General features: G+C 43.2%; 1 protein-coding gene across 5 annotated transcripts in view; it reads right to left on the bottom strand.

The window, feature by feature from the left end:
• The window catches only part of LOC115203710 (multidrug resistance-associated protein 9), a 72453-nt gene that overhangs the window by 15394 nt on the left and 38981 nt on the right, over positions 1-18078 (bottom strand). For all 5 annotated transcript variants that reach the window (XM_029768628.1, XM_029768630.1, XM_029768631.1 and 2 more), the window contains 7 exons: positions 11287-11421; positions 9967-10063; positions 8948-9016; positions 8340-8429; positions 5741-5844; positions 4449-4631; positions 2117-2343 (listed from right to left, as the gene is read on the bottom strand). In XM_029768628.1, coding sequence (XP_029624488.1) covers positions 2117-2343; positions 4449-4631; positions 5741-5844; positions 8340-8429; positions 8948-9016; positions 9967-10063; positions 11287-11421 — 905 coding nt within the window. The remainder of the gene's footprint in view (positions 1-2116; positions 2344-4448; positions 4632-5740; positions 5845-8339; positions 8430-8947; positions 9017-9966; positions 10064-11286; positions 11422-18078) is intronic.

The following is an 18078-nucleotide window of genomic DNA, read 5'->3' as shown; positions in this document are numbered from 1 at the left end:
ACACAGGACTCACAACACACCACAGGACTCACAACACACCACACAGGACTCAGAACACAGGACACACCACACAGGACTCAGAACACAGGACACACCACACGGGACTCAGAACACAGGACACACCACACGGGACTCAGAACACAGGACACACCACACAGGACTCAGAACACACCGGACTCAGGACACAGGACTCAGAACACAGGACTCAGAACACAGGACTCAGAACACAGGACTCAGAACACACCACACAGGACTCAGAACACACCACACAGGACTCAGGACACACCACACAGGACTCAGAACACACCATACAGGACTCAGAACACACCACACAGGACTCAGGACACACCACACAGGACTCACAACACAGGACTCAGAACACACCACACAGGACTCAGAACACAGGACTCAGAACACACCACACAGGACTCAGAACACAGGACTCAGAACACACCACACAGGACTCAGAACACAGGACTCAGAACACACCACACAGGACTCAGAACACAGGACTCAGAACACACCACACAGGACTCAGAACACACCACACAGGACTCAGAACACACCATACAGGACATGCCTTGGAGTACAGTGCAGCTTGGGCCACATTCTGTACATGGATACGGAACAGCAATTGTAACAGATGACAGATGACCATAACAGTGAAGACAATAACAGTAAGGACAATGATAATGAAGCTAATGAACAATAACAGTAAGGACAATGATAATGAAGCTAATGAACAATAACAGTAAGGACAATGATAATGAAGGTAATGAAATTCATACTCCATTAGATTTCTTTCTCATTAGATGAGAAATGAAACTGTTTTGATGGACTTATCTGCTTTTGTGACATGTATTTTAAGTGTTGAGGGTGTTACGTTCATTTTGCGAAAGAAATCTTTTCATTAGATCTGACTGTATGTCACCCTGGGTAAATTACCTGACTGACTGTATGTCACCCTGGGTAAATTACCTGACTGACTGTATGTCACCCTGGGTAAATTACCTAACTGACTGTATGTCACCCTGGGTAAATGACCAAACTGACTGTATGTCACCCTGGGTAAATGACCTAACTGACTGTATGTGACCCTGGGTAAATTACCTGACTGTATGTCACCCTGGGTAAATGACCAAACTGACTGTATGTCACCCTGGGTAAATTACCTAACTGACTGTATGTCACCCTGGGTAAATGACCTAACTGACTGTATGTCACCCTGGGTAAATGACCTAACTGACTGTATGTGACCCTGGGTAAATTACCTGACTGTATGTCACCCTGGGTAAATGACTAAACTGACTGTATGTCACCCTGGGTAAATGACCAAACTGACTGTATGTCACCCTGGGTAAATGACCTAACTGACTGTATGTCACCCTGGGTAAATTACCTGACTGACTGTATGTCACCCTGGGTAAATTACCTGACTGACTGTATGTCACCCTGGGTAAATTACCTGACTGACTGTATGTCACCCTGGGTAAATTACCTGACTGACTGTATGTCACCCTGGGTAAATGACCTAACTGACTGTATGTCACCCTGGGTAAATGACCTAACTGACTGTATGTCACCCTGGGTAAATGACCTGACTGACTGTATGTGACCCTGGGTAAATGACCTAACTGACTGTATGTCACCCTGGGTAAATGACCGAACTGACTGTATGTCACCCTGGGTAAATGACCTGACTGTATGTCACCCTGGGTAAATGACTAACCTGACTGTATTTCACCCTGGGTAAATGACCAAACTGACTGTATGTCACCCTGGGTAAATGACCTGACTGTATGTCACCCTGGGTAAATGACTAAACTGACTGTATGTCACCCTGGGTAAATGACCTGACTGTAGGTCACCCTGGGTAAATGACCTAACTGACTGTATGTCACCCTGGGTAAATGACCTGACTGTATGTCACCCTGGGTAAATGACCAAACTGACTGTATGTCATCCTGGGTAAATGACTAAACTGACTGTATGTCACCCTGGGTAAATGACTAAACTGACTGTATGCCACCCTGGGTAAATGACCAAACTGACTGTATGCCACCCTGGGTAAATGACCAAACTGACTGTATGTCACCCTGGGTAAATGTTGACTCACTAGAGTATGAGGGTGATGATGGCCCCCAGCAGCGTGATGGCGATGAGTAGGGGAGGGAAGACGGCTGAGATGGTGATAATGGTGTAGGTGACCATCAGGCAGAACTGTAGGAAGTTCTCCATGTTGAAGGGCAGCATGGTATCCACCTCGTCCTGGTCCTTGGAAAAACGGTTCACCATTCGTCCAGTTGGGGTGGTGTCAAAGAAACTCATGGGGCTATTCAGGATCTACAACACAGACAGAACCCAGGGGATAGGGTGATGAGAGGACTGGATCTACAACACAGACAGGACCCAGGGGATAGGGTGATGAGAGGACTGGATCTACAACACAGACAGGACCCAGGGGATAGGGTGATGAGAGGACTGGATCTACAACACAGACAGGACCCAGGGGATAGGGTGATGAGAGGACTGGATCTACAACACAGACAGGACCCAGGGTGATGAGAGGACTGATGGAACACAACACTACTGTAAGATCTTCATGATGCACACTACCGTTCACAAGTTTGGGGTCACTTAGAATTGTCCTTGTTTTTGAAAGAAAAGCACATTTTTTTGTCCATTTAAAATAATATAAAATTGATCAGAAATACAGTGTAGACATTGTTAATGTAAATTTCTATTGTAGCTGGGAACGGCAGATTTTTTATGCAATATCTACTTAGGCGTACAGAGGCCCATTATCAGCAACCATCACTCCTGTGTTCCAATGGCACGTTGTGTTAGCTAATCCAAGTTTATCATTTTAAAAAGCTAATTGATCATTAGAAAACGCTTTTGCAATTGATGTTAGCACAGCTGAAATCTGTTGATCTGATTAAAGAAGCAATAAAACTGGCCTTCTTTAGACTAGTTGAGTATCTGGAGCATCAGCATCTGTGGGTTCGATTACAGGCTCAAAATGGCCAATGGCTTTTCTTTCAAAAACAAAGGAAATTTCTAAGTGACCCCAAACTTTTGAATGGTAGTGTATATCTTCAGAGACCTATCCACTGCTAAAATGTAAAGTAACATGACTCATGGGGGGTTGCCCAGGATCTGAACCCCAGATAGTCCAGGGTGATCAAGGTTCTTTATATCCCAAAGTAAAAGGTATAACACCAACCCAGCTATTTGTTGTGGAACATGACAGGGATGTCCCCTCTCCCCTCTCCTCTTCCAAGATTCAACGCTATGGAATTCCTCATCAATAACTTCTGGTTTATCATCCTGCATTGTCCCTCTCCCCTGTCCTTTTCAATACGATTGATAACAGTGTTGTTGTGGTGTAGTGTGATTGATAACAGTGGTGTTGTGTGATAACAGTGTTGTTATTTGGTAGTGTGATTGATAACAGTGTTGTTATTTGGTAGTGTGATTGATAACAGTGGTGTTGTGTGATAACAGTGTTGTTATTTGGTAGTGTGATTGATAACAGTGTTGCTGTGTGGTGTAGTGTGATTGATAACAGTGGTGTTGTGTGGTGTAGTGTGATTGATAACAGTGTTGTTGTGTGGTGTAGTGTGATCGATAACAGTGTTGTGTGGTAGTGTGATTGATAACAGTGGTGTTGTGTGATAGTGTGATTGATAACAGTGGTGTTGTGTGGTGTAGTGTGATTGATCACAGTGGTATTGTGTGATAACACTGTTGTCATTTGGTAGTGTGATTGATAACAGTGGTGTTGTGTGGTGTAGTGTGATTTATAACAGTGGTGTTGTGTGATAACAGTGTTGTTATTTGGTAGTGTGATTGATAACAGTGTTGCTGTGTGGTGTAGTGTGATTGATAACAGTGGTGTTGTGTGGTGTAGTGTGATTGATAACAGTGTTGTTGTGTGGTGTAGTGTGATCGATAACAGTGTTGTGTGGTAGTGTGATTGATAACAGTGGTGTTGTGTGATAACAGTGTTGTCATTTGGTAGTGTGATTGATAACAGTGTTGTTGTGTGGTGTAGTGTGATTGATAACAGTGGTGTTGTGTGATAACAGTGTTGTGGTGTAGTGTGATCGATAACAGTGTTGTTGTGGTGTAGTGTGATTGATAACAGTGTTGTGTGGTAGTGTGATTGATAACAGTGTTGTTATTTGGTAGTGTGATTGATAACAGTGTTGTTGTGTGGTGTAGTGTGATTGATAACAGTGGTATTGTGTGGTGTAGTGTGATCGATAACAGTGTTGTGTGGTAGTGTGATTGATAACAGTGTTGTTATTTGGTAGTGTGATTGATAACAGTGTTGTTGTGTGGTGTAGTGTGATTGATAACAGTGGTATTGTGTGGTGTAGTGTGATCGATAACAGTGTTGTGTGGTAGTGTGATCGATAACAGTGTTGTTGTGTGATAGTTACGTTTCTGAACATGGTGTCGTGTAGCTTGGAGGACGCGTGCAGCGTAACTTTGGTGAAAGAGTAGCCCTTGATGAAGCTGAAGACCAGCATGGCCACCACCACCAGGCTGTAAACCATCTGGTAGAAGCTCAGGTCAGGGTTCAGGGAGATGTTCCCTGCGGTGGAATTCGACACGTTCGCTGTCTGAAAGTCACACGTTAAAGAGCCCGTAGTTAATATATGGCTTTGTTACTGTGTAAGGTACTAAGAATTTTTTTAACTAGTCTATAGAAACAGATGCAGCATGTTATGTAACGTTTGTTTAACTTGTGCTAGCCACAGATGTCATCTGATTTGCTAAAATAGGAACGACAAACTGTTGATGCAATTGACCCTTTTCTAAAGCTCTAGAATTTTGGGGGGGGAAAACCAATCGCAGCGCTCCAGTGGATAGCAACTGTCGTCGAGTCCGACATCATCTCGGACAAGCTCACGTTTCAAACGCAAGAGAAAGCCAGTAAGGGAAATGGCAGAAACTGAGTTTTCTTCAAAACAGAAATAGTTTTAAACGGCTAAAGAATTTAACAGTGTACCAGGCGCTACTGTGATTCCGGAAACACCCAGCCTGTTGATATTAGTATTTGTTGAATCCTAAATTGTACTTTCGTTACATTGTTTTGCTAGCTCCGCTGGTTAGCTAACTCTCAGTCTCATTGACAACCAAAACTTTTGCTAACGCTATCTAGCTAGCCACTCCATATAACATGTTTTCGCAAAATGTATGTTAGCTAGCTAAGTTAGCCATGTTATGAAACCAACTCTCATCTGCTATCATCATGATGCAAATTTTAAAGGGGAAATAGTTAGCTTCCGAAAGTTGGTTATAGCGTTGACTGCTTGCTGACAGTGAATTCAGAGCCGTTCAGTGGCTAGCCACAATACAAAACATAATTTTACCAGGTTCCCCGTGAATAAATAAATTGTAATACCAGTCCGTCACAACATACCCACGTGTCTTCTGATTAACAAGTGGTAGTCTGTGTTGCATTTCATTGTGTAAAAAAAACAAAACATCAACATCATTTTAACGTGGATTTCACCAGTGGTTCGAGTGATGAATTGTTCTTCCATCATCATCATCATCATCATCACCACTGTAAGGTGGATTTCACCAGTGGTTTGAGTGATGAATTGGTCTTCCAGAGAAAATGTTGTCAGAGGTTGCAACAGTAACCAAAAGATGATGGGGCTTAGCGAAGGGTCAATTGACAAACATTTGAAAACATAAGGAAAAGTAACTACAGTAGACTTACCCCTGATCCCTGCTCCAGCCAGTAGCTGAGCCACCAGTTACTGAACGCAGTGGTCCCCACCAAGCCGATAAAGGCGATGATGATGAGAGACAGCAGGATGTACCCTGGAGACCAGAGACACCAGAGGGGAGACCAGAGGAGAGGAGAGGGGAGACCAGAGGAGAGGAGAGGGGAGACCAGAGGAGAGACCAGAGGAGAGGAGAGAGGAGACCAGAGGAGAGAGGGGAGGAGAGACCAGAGGAGAGAGGGGAGGAGAGACCAGAGGAGAGAGGGGAGGAGAGACCAAAGGGGAGACCAGAGGAGAGACCAGAGGAGAGGAGAGGGGAGACCAGAGGAGAGAAGAGAGGAGAGAGGAGAGGGGAGACCAGAGGAGAGAGGAGAGACCAGAGGAGAGACCAGAGGAGAGAGGAGAGGAGAGACCAGAGGAGAGACCAGAGGAGAGAGGAGAGGGGAGACCAGAGGAGAGACCAGAGGAGAGAGGAGAGGAGAGACCAGAGGGGAGACCAGAGGAGAGAGGAGAGGGGAGACCAGAGGGGAGACCAGAGGAGAGAGGAGAGGAGAGACCAGAGGAGAGACCAGAGGAGAGAGGAGAGGGGAGACCAGAGGAGAGACCAGAGGAGAGAGGAGAGGAGAGAGGAGAGGGGAGACCAGAGGAAAGACCAGAGGAGAGAGGAGAGGGGAGACCAGAGGAGAGACCAGAGGAGAGACCAGAGGAGAGAGGAGAGGGGAGACCAGAGGAGAGACCAGAGGAGAGAGGAGAGGGGAGACCAGAGGAGAGACCAGAGGAGAGAGGAGAGGAGAGACCAGAGGGGAGACCAGAGGAGAGAGGAGAGGGGAGACCAGAGGGGAGACCAGAGGAGAGAGGAGAGGAGAGACCAGAGGAGAGACCAGAAGAGAGAGGAGAGGGGAGACCAGAGGGGAGACCAGAGGAGAGAAAAGATGAGAGACCAGAAACAAGAGGAGACACCAGATGAGAGAAGAGAGGAGAGACCAGAGGGGAGACCAGTGGAGAGACCAGAGGAGAGAGGAGAGGGGAGACCAGAGGAGAGACCAGAGGAGAGGGGAGAGGGGAGACCAGAGGAGAGAAAAGATGAGAGACCAGAGACAAGAGGAGAGAGTAGAGGACAGACCAGAAGAGAGAGGAGAGACCAGAAGAGAGACCAGAAGAGAGAGGCGAGAACAGAAGAGACATCAGAGGAGAAACCAGAGGAGAGTGGAGACCAGAGAAGAGACCAGAGGAGAAACCAGAGGAGAGTGGAGACCAGAGAAGAGACCAAAGGAGAGACCAGGGGAGAGAAGAGACCAAAGGAGACCCCAGAGGAGAGACCAGAGGAGAGACCAGAGGAGAGACCAGAGGAGAGACCAGAGGAGAGAGGAGAGGAGAGACCAGAGGAGAGAGGAGAGGAGAGACCAGAGGAGAGACCAGAGGAGAGACCAGAGGAGAGACCATAGGAGAAGTGAGGGGAGAGGAAAGGAGAGACCAGAGGATAGAGGAGAGACCAGAGGGGAGAACAGAAGAGAGACCAGAGGGGAGAACAGAGGAGAGACCAGAGGATAGAGGAGAGACCAGAGGGGAGAACAGAGGAGAGACCAGAGGGGAGAGGAGAGACCAGAGGGGAGAACAGAGGAGAGACCAGAGGGGAGAGGAGAGACCAGAGGGGAGAACAGAGGAGAGACCAGAGGATAGAGGAGAGACCAGAGGGGAGAACAGATGAGAGACCAAAGGGGAGAGGAGAGACCAGAGAGACAAGAGGAGATACAGGATTCAGCATGACTCAAGCATAACTCACACTATACCGCTACAATATTGGAGTCAAGTGAAAGATGAATGATTTGCTTAGATCTGAGTGTCCCTGCTCCACCAGGCGTGAGGAGTAAAGCTGATTGGCTGAGGTGTGTTTCTAACCTCCTGCAGCTTTACAGTACTGGTGGTAGATCAGGGTTAACTCGGGGTTAAGGTTCAGAGTGTGTGTGTGTGTGTGTGTGTAATGTGACGACCCTCCCACTCTGTCTGCCGTATTCTCTCTCTTTGTTCTCGTTTCCTTATTAGGATGCCGGTGGGCGGAGTTGGAAGGGTCGTCAGCTAGATGGGAAGCACCTGGGCTCGGGTGTGTCCCAGGATAAAGAGACCTCTTCCACAGTCATTGAGGAGTCTCTCTCCATGCAGACATCTAGTTGTTTTTGGTTGTGCTAGTTGTGGCTTTTTGGTTGTTTGCTTTGGCACCCTTCAACACTCTGCATTATTACATTTAGGTATGCAAAACACTCACTTACACTACTGATTACTGATTACACACACCATGGTTAATTATTTAGTTACTTTAGTTAATAAATATATATTTTGACACTCCTTGTCTCCACGTTGTCTCCCTTTTGTTGCGAACTCTGAGCCGGTTCGTAACAGTAAGGTGTGTTTCTAACCTCCTGTAGCTTTACAGTACTGGTGGTAGATCAGGGTTAACTCGGGGTTAAGGTTCAGAGTGTGTGTGTGTGTGTGTGTTTCTAACCTCCTGTAGCTTTACAGTACTGGTGGTAGGTCAGGGTTAACTCGGGGGTTAAGGTTCAGAGTGTGTGTGTGTGTGTAAGGTGTGTTTCTAACCTCCTGCAGCTTTACAGTACCGGTGGTAGGTCCTCCAGGTAACAGAACCCTCCTGAGAACCCTCCTGAGTTACCAGCTGGTCCTTAGACACTACCAGACAACAACAACAACAATAACAACAAATATCAACAGCAACAGCAACAACAACAGCCATAATAAACAACAACAACCATAATAAACAACAACAACCATAATAAACAACAACAACCATAATAAACAACAACCATAATAAACAACAACAAATATCAACAGACATCATCAGCAACAACAACCATAATAAACAACAACAAAGATAATAAACAACAACAACCATAATAAACAACAACAACAACAACCACAACCATAACAAACAACAACAACAACAAATATCAACAACCATAATAAACAACAACAACCACAACCATAATAAACAACAACAAATATCAACAACCATAATAAACAACAACAACCATAATAAACAACAACAACAACCATAATAAACAACAACAACAAACATCACGTTGATGTAATGAATTGATTTTGTTCATTTAAAATGTCGCCCGGTGTAACACCCATCACACGTCTGAGGATCGGAATGGCGAAGGAATCGAGGACTTGGCTCAAATTACCGTTGACGTCCTGTGACGCCGATTGACTTCCTCCCGACTCGTCTGGATTCTCATCGGACATGTCAAAAGCTGTCGGGGGGGGGGGAGAAAGAGACGAGACGTAAATCCCCATAATGACACACAACAAGACTTATATCTCCCTCACTAACTTTAAGCATCAGCTATCTGAGCAGCTTACCGATCGCTGCAGCTGTACATAGTCCCATCTGTAAATAGCCCATCCAATCTACCTACCTCATCCCCATACTGTTTTTATTTTTATTTACTTTTCTGCTCTTTTGCAAACCAGTATTTCTATTTGCGCATCTTCATCTGCTTGTTTATCACTCCAGTGTTCATCTGCTAAATATTAATTATTCGCTACTATGGCCTATTTATTGCCTTACCTCCTCATGCTTTTTACACACACTGTATATAGACTTTCTTTTTTCTATCTACTGTGTCATTGACTTGTTTATTGTGTTATTGGCTTGTTTATTGTTTTTCTCCATGTGTAACTCTGTGTTGTTGTATGTTGTCGAACTGCTTTGCTTTATCTTGACCAGGTCGCAGTTGTAAATGAGAACTTGTTCTCAACTAGCCTACCTGGTTAAATAAAGGACTTGTTCTCTACTAGCCTACCTGGTTAAATAAAGGACTTGTTCTCAACTGGCCTACCTGGTTAAATAAAGGACTTGTTCTCTACTAGCCTACCTGGTTAAATAAAGGACTTGTTCTCAACTAGCCTACCTGGTTAAATAAAGGACTTGTTCTCTACTAGCCTACCTGGTTAAATAAAGGACTTGTTCTCAACTAGCCTACCTGGTTAAATAAAGGTGAAATAAATCAATTAAATAAACAACAGACCTTTTTTAAACGACAGAGCTACTGTACATATAAGAATGTAATGTATCGAAAGAAAACACTAGAACGAAAACCTTTTGGTTTCCGATAGCGTTACAATACAGGATGTGAGAGCGCACCGTGTCATACCTACGAAACATACGGTAAGATATGTACGGATCGATATCAAATCAAACCTGGATTTTCTATCCCTGTTCCCTTGTGATCATCCAGGTCCTTCTCCTTCATGTCTGTGGCGTTTGGTTGCGTCGGCTTCTCCTCCTCAGTTCGTTCCTGACACACAAGATAAAGTTATACGTTAATCATGCGGGAGAAATATTTTTTGGGGGGACTTGACAATACAGTAAATGACTGTGTATTTGATGTTTTGTTTGGACCCCAGGAAGAGAAGTGGCAGCATGTGAAACAGCAAATGGGGATCCTACTAAACTAGAGAGACAGAGACACTATGATATCTAGACTGGACACAGTCTCCTCCAGGTGGACTGATATCTAGACTGGACACAGTCTCCTCCAGGTGGACTGATATCTAGACTGGACATAGTCTCCTCCAGGTGGACTGATATCTAGACTGGACATAGTCTCCTCCAGGTGGACTGATATCTAGACTGGACACAGTCTCCTCCAGGTGGACTGATATCTAGACTGGACATAGTCTCCTCCAGGTGGACTGATATCTAGACTGGACATAGTCTCCTCCAGGTGAACTGATATCTAGACTGGACACAGTCTCCTCCAGGTGGACTGATATCTAGACTGGACATAGTCTCCTCCAGGTGGACTGATATCTAGACTGGACATAGTCTCCTCCAGGTGAACTGATATCTAGACTGGACACAGTCTCCTCCAGGTGGACTGATATCTAGACTGGACAGTCTCCTCCAGGTGGACTGATATCTAGACTGGACATAGTCTCCTCCAGGTGGACTGATATCTAGACTGGATAACAGGAGATCTTACCTGTGAACGCTCCGTACCAGAGGTAGAGCTGGATAATGGGAGATCTTACCTGTGAAGGCTCCATACCAGAGGTAGAGCTGGATAACGGGGAGATCTTACCTGTGAACGCTCCGTACCAGAGGTAGAGCTGGATAACGGGGAGATCTTACCTGTGAACGCTCCGTACCAGAGGTAGAGCTGGATAATGGGAGATCTTACCTGTGAAGGCTCCATACCAGAGGTAGAGCTGGATAACGGGGAGATCTTACCTGTGAACGCTCCATACCAGAGGTAGAGCTGGATAACGGGGAGATCTTACCTGTGAACGCTCCGTACCAGAGGTAGAGCTGGATAACGGGAGATCTTACCTGTGAGAGATGGGTAACGGGAGATCTTACCTGTGAACGCTCCGTACCAGAGGTAGAGATGGGTAACGGGAGATCTTACCTGTGAGAGATGGGTAACGGGAGATCTTACCTGTGAGAGATGGGTAACGGGAGATCTTACCTGTGAACGCTCCGTACCAGAGGTAGAGATGGATAACGGGGAGATCTTACCTGTGAACGCTCCATCTGGAAGTTGTTGATCATCTGTGCGTATCGGCCTTTTGCTTTCATCAGAGCTTTGTGTGTCCCTGCCTCCTTCACCTTTCCACTCTCCAACACCAGTACCTCATCACAGAACTCCAGATACTGATAAACACAAAGACAGAGAGAGAGAGAGGGGAAGAGAGAGAGAGATAGAGAGGGGGAGAGAGGGGGAAGAGACAGAGAGAGGGGGAAGAGAGAGAGAGAGAGGGGGAAGAGACAGAGAGAGAGAGAGGGGGGAAGAGAAAGAGAGAGAGAGAGCGAGGGGGAAGAGAGAGAGACAGAGAGAGAGAGAGAGACAGAGAGAGAGAGAGAGAGAGAGAGAGAGAGAGAGAGAGAGGGGAATAATAACGTTAATAATTTGAGGAGGGGAGAGAGGATATCCATGTTGGGTTCCTCTTTCTGTAAGTCACTTTGGATAAAATAAAACCCTTTTATGACCCACAAGGGAATCAAACCCGCAACTTAATCAGCTGAACAAACTAAAATACATCTGAACCACAGACAGAGAAAGGGAAAGGACGGCCAAAATAAAAAGTTATAACTTGAAATAAGTGGATTCAGCTATTTCAGCCAATCCGGTGTATAAAATCGAGCACACAGCCATGCAATCTCCACAGACAAACATTGGCAGTAAAATTGCCTTACTGAAGATCTCAGTGACTTTCATCGTGGCACCGTCATAGGATGCCACCTTTCCAACAAGTCAGTTCATAACATTTCTGCCCTGCTAGAGCTGCCCCGGTCAACTGTAAGAGCTGTTATTGTGAAGGTGAAATGTCTAGGAGCAACAACGGCTCAACCGTGAAGTGGTAGGCCACACAAGCTAACAGAACGAGACCACCAAGGGCTGAAGTGCATAGCGTGTGAAAAATCATCTGTCCTCGGTTACAACACTCCACTACCGAGTTCCAAACTGCCTCTGGAAGCAACGTCAGCACAATAACTGTTCATCAGGAGCTTCATTAAATGGGTTTCCATGGCCGAGCAGCCGCACACAAGCCTAAGATCACCATGCGCAATGCCAAGTGTCGGCTTAAGGGGTGTAAAGCTCGTCGCCATTGGACTCTGGAGCGGTGGAAATGATGAATCACGCTTCACCATCTGGCAGTCTGACGGACTAATCTGAGTTTGGCGGATGCCAGGAGAACGCTACCCGCCCTGATGCATAGTGCCAACTGTAAAGTTTGGTGGAGGAGGAATAATGTTCTGGGGCTGTTTTTCATGGTTCAGGCCCCTTAGTTCCAGTGATAGGATATCTTAACTCTACAGAATACAATGACATTCTAGACAATTGTACTGGATTTTCCACAAACATAAAACGTTGTATCCAGGACAAAAAGTTAATTACTTTGCCACATTTTTTTAAATATAACTTTAGTGCCTTGTTGCAAACAGGATGCATGTTTTGGAATATTTGTTATTCTGTACAGGCTTCCTTCTGTTTACTCTGTCATTTAGGTTAGAATGGTGGAATAACTACAGTGTTGTTGATCCATCCTCAGTTTTCTCCTATCACAGCCATTAAACTCTGTAACTGTTTTAAAGTCACCATTGGCCTCATGGTGAAATCCCTGAGCAGTTTCCTTCCTCTCCGGCAACTGAGTTAGGAAGGACGCCTGTATCTTTGTAGTGACTTGGGTGTATTGATAACACCATCCAAAGTGTAATTAATAACTTCACCATGCTCAAAGGAATATTCAATGTCTGCTTTTTTTTATTTTTACCCATCTACCAATAGGAGCCCTTCTTTGCGAGGCCTTGGAAAACCTCCCTGGTCTTTGTGGTTGAATCTGTGTTTGAAATTCACTGCTCCACTGAGGGACCTTACGGATAATTGTATGTGTGGGGTACAGAGATGAGCTAGTCATTCATTTTGCACACACAGAGTCCATGCAATTTATTATGTGATTTGTTAAGTACATTTTTTTACTCCTGAACTTATTTAGGTTTGACATTACAAAGGGGTTGAATACTTATTGACTCAAGACATTTCAGCTTTTAATTTATAATTAATTAGTAAAAATTCTGAAAAAAAACATAATTCTATTTTGATATTATGGGATGTTGTGTTTAGGCCAGTGGTAAACAATCTCAAATGTAATCCATTTTAAATTCAGGCTGTAACAACAGCAAAATGTGGAAAAAAGTCAAGTTAGCCAAATACTGTATCCACCCGGACGATCTACATTGACCTTTCTGCACAAACTCTTTAGACTCATCACATAAACTGCTGTTACTGTCTATTATCTATCCTTTACCCCTACCTACAGTATACTGCTGTTACTGTCTATTATCTATCCTTTACCCCTACCTACAGTATACTGCTGTTACTGTCTATTATCTATCCTTTACCCCTACCTACAGTATACTGCTGTTACTGTCTATTATCTATCCTTTACCCCTACCTACAGTATACTGCTGTTACTGTCTATTATCTATCCTTTACCCCTACCTACAGTATACTGCTGTTACTGTCTATTATCTATCCTTTACCCCTACCTACAGTATACTGCTGTTACTGTCTATTATCTATCCTTTACCCCTACCTACAGTATACTGCTGATACTGTCTATTATCTATCCTTTACCCCTACCTACAGTATACTGCTGTTACTGTCTATTATCTATCCTTTACCCCTACCTACAGTATACTGCTGTTACTGTCTATTATCTATCCTTTACCCCTACCAACAGTATACTGCTGTTACTGTCTATTATCTATCCTTTACCCCTACCTACAGTATACTGCTGTTACTGTCTATTATCTATCCTTTACCCCTACCTACAGTATACTGCTGTTACTGTCTATTATCTATCCTTTACCCCTACCTACAGTATACTGCTGATACTGTCTATTATCTATCCTTTACCCCTACCTACAGTATACTGCTGTTATTGTCTATTATCTATCCTTTACCCCTACCTACAGTATACTGCTGATACTGTCTATTATCTATCCTTTACCCCTACCTACAGTATACTGCTGTTACTGTCTATTATCTATCCTTTACCCCTACCTACAGTATACTGCTGTTACTGTCTATTATCTATCCTTTACCCCTACCTACAGTATACTGCTGTTACTGTCTATTATCTATCCTTTACCCCTACCTACAGTATACTGTCTATTATCTATCCTTTACCCCTACCTACAGTATACGGTCTATTATCTATCCTTTACCCCTACCTACAGTATACTGCTGTTACTGTCTATTATCTATCCTTTACCCCTACCTACAGTATACTGCTGTTACTGTCTATTATCTATCCTTTACCCCTACCTACAGTATACTGCTGTTACTGTCTATTATCTATCCTTTACCCCTACCTACAGTATACTGCTGTTACTGTCTATTATCTATCCTTTACCCCTACCTACAGTATACTGCTGTTACTGTCTATTATCTATCCTTTACCCCTACCTACATTATACTGCTGTTACTGTCTATTATCTATCCTTTACCCCTACCTACAGTATACTGCTGTTACTGTCTATTATCTATCCTTTACCCCTACCTACAGTATACTGCTGTTACTGTCTATTATCTATCCTTTACCCCTACCTACAGTATACTGCTGTTACTGTCTATTATCTATCCTTTACCCCTACCTACATTATACTGCTGTTACTGTCTATTATCTATCCTTTACCCCTACCTACAGTATACTGCTGTTACTGTCTATTACCTATCCTTTACCCCTACCTACAGTATACTGCTGTTACTGTCTATTATCTATCCTGTTGTCTAGTCACTTTATCCCTACCTGTATGTACATACCTACCTCAATTACCTCGTACTCCTGCACATCTACTCAGTACTGGTACTTCCTATATATAGCCATGTTATTACCTGGTACTTCCTGTATATAGCCATGTTATTACCTGGTACTTCCTGTACATAGCCATGTTATTACCTGGTACTTCCTGTATATAGCCATGTTATTACCTGGTACTTCCTGTATATAGCCATGTTATTACCTGGTACTTCCTGTATATAGCCATGTTATTACCTGGTACTCCCTGTATATAGCCATGTTATTACCTGGTACTTCCTGTATATAGCCATGTTATTACCTGGTACTTCCTGTATATAGCCATGTTATTACCTGGTACTCCCTGTATATAGCCATGTTATTACCTGGTACTTCCTGTATTTAGCCATGTTATTACATGGTACTTCCTGTATATAGCCATGTTATTACCTGGTACTTCCTGTATATAGCCATGTTATTACCTGGTACTTCCTGTATATAGCCATGTTATTACCTGGTACTCCCTGTATATAACCATGTTATTACCTGGTACTTCCTGTATATAACCATGTTATTACATGGTACTTCCTGTATATAACCATGTTATTACCTGGTACTTCCTGTATATAGCCATGTTATTGCCTGGTACTTCCTGTATATAGCCATGTTATTACCTGGTACTTCCTGTATATAGCCATGTTATTACCTGGTACTTCCTGTATATAGCCATGTTTTTACCTGGTACTCCCTGTATATAGCCATGTTATTACCTGGTACTCCCTGTATATAGCCATGTTATTACCTGGTACTCCCTGTATACAGCCATGTTATTACCTGGTACTTCCTGTATATAGCCATGTTATTACCTGGTACTTCCTGTATATAGCCATGTTATTACCTGGTACTTTCTGTATATATACATGTTATTACCTGGTACTCCCTGTATATAGCCATGTTATTACCTGGTACTTCCTGTATATAGCCATGTTATTACCTGGTACTTCCTGTATATAGCCATGTTATTACCTGGTACTCCCTGTATATAACCATGTTATTACCTGGTACTTCCTGTATATAACCATGTTATTACCTGGTACTTCCTGTATATAACCATGTTATTACCTGGTACTTCCTGTATATAGCCATGTTATTGCCTGGTACTTCCTGTATATAGCCATGTTATTACCTGGTACTTCCTGTATATAGCCATGTTATTACCTGGTACTTCCTGTATATAGCCATGTTATTACCTGGTACTTCCTGTATTTAGCCATGTTATTACCTGGTACTTCCTGTATATAGCCATGTTATTATCTGGTACTTCCTGTATATAGCCATGTTATTACCTGGTACTCCCTGTATATAGCCATGTTATTACCTGGTACTTCCTGTATATATACATGTTATTACCTGGTACTCCCTGTATATAGCCATGTTATTACCTGGTACTTCCTGTATATAGCCATGTTATTACCTGGTACTTCCTGTATATAGCCATGTTATTACCTGGTACTCCCTGTATATAACCATGTTATTACCTGGTACTTCCTGTATATAACCATGTTATTACCTGGTACTTCCTGTATATAACCATGTTATTACCTGGTACTTCCTGTATATAGCCATGTTATTGCCTGGTACTTCCTGTATATAGCCATGTTATTACCTGGTACTTCCTGTATATAGCCATGTTATTACCTGGTACTTCCTGTATATAGCCATGTTATTACCTGGTACTCCCTGTATATAGCCATGTTATTACCTGGTACTCCCTGTATATAGCCATTTTATTACCTGGTACTCCCTGTATATAGCCATGCTATTACCTGGTACTTCCTGTATATAGCCATGTTATTACATGGTACTTCCTGTATATAGCCATGTTATTACCTGGTACTTCCTGTATATAGCCATGTTATTACCTGGTACTTCCTGTATATATACATGTTATTACCTGGTACTCCCTGAATATAGCCATGTTATTACCTGGTACTTCCTGTATATAGCCATGTTATTACCTGGTACTTCCTGTATATAGCCATGTTATTACCTGGTACTCCCTGTATATAACCATGTTATTACCTGGTACTTCCTGTATATAACCATGTTATTACCTGGTACTTCCTGTATATAACCATGTTATTACCTGGTACTTCCTGTATATAGCCATGTTATTGCCTGGTACTTCCTGTATATAGCCATGTTATTACCTGGTACTTCCTGTATATAGCCATGTTATTACCTGGTACTTCCTGTATATAGCCATGTTATTACCTGGTACTCCCTGTATATAGCCATGTTATGACCTGGTACTCCCTGTATATAGCCATGTTATGACCTGGTACTCCCTGTATATAGCCATGTTATTACCTGGTACTTCCTGTATATAGCCATGTTATTACCTGGTACTCCCTGTATATAGCCATGTTATTACCTGGTACTCCCTGTATATAACCATGTTATTACCTGGTACTCCCTGTATATAGCCATGTTATTACCTGGTACTTCCTGTATATAGCCATGTTATTGCCTGGTACTTCCTGTATATAGCCATGTTATTACCTGGTACTTCCTGTATATAGCCATGTTATTACCTGGTACTTCCTGTATATAGCCATGTTATTACCTGGTACTCCCTGTATATAGCCATGTTATGACCTGGTACTCCCTGTATATAGCCATGTTATTACCTCGTACCCCTGCACATCGACTCAGTACTCGTACCCAGTGTATACAGCCATGTTATCGTTATCCATTGTGGATTTATTCCTTGTGTTTATTATCTTCTAGAATTTTTCAAAAATGTTCTCTGCATTGTTGGGTAAGTCATCATTTCACAGTTAGTCTACACCTGTTGTTTACAAATCATGTGACAAATAACATTAGATTGGATTTGTTCTCTACCCTGTTGTTAGGGAGTTTCTGATTGGGTTGGCAAAACTCAGACTATTTTTTATTAATTTTTTTTTATTCCTCCCGGGTTTTTCCTAAATCCTTGTTGAAAGAT

Source organism: Salmo trutta, chromosome 12 (genome assembly GCF_901001165.1).
Source record: "Salmo trutta chromosome 12, fSalTru1.1, whole genome shotgun sequence".
Taxonomy (NCBI): domain Eukaryota; kingdom Metazoa; phylum Chordata; class Actinopteri; order Salmoniformes; family Salmonidae; genus Salmo; species Salmo trutta.
This window is presented reverse-complemented; position numbering and strand designations above follow the sequence as displayed.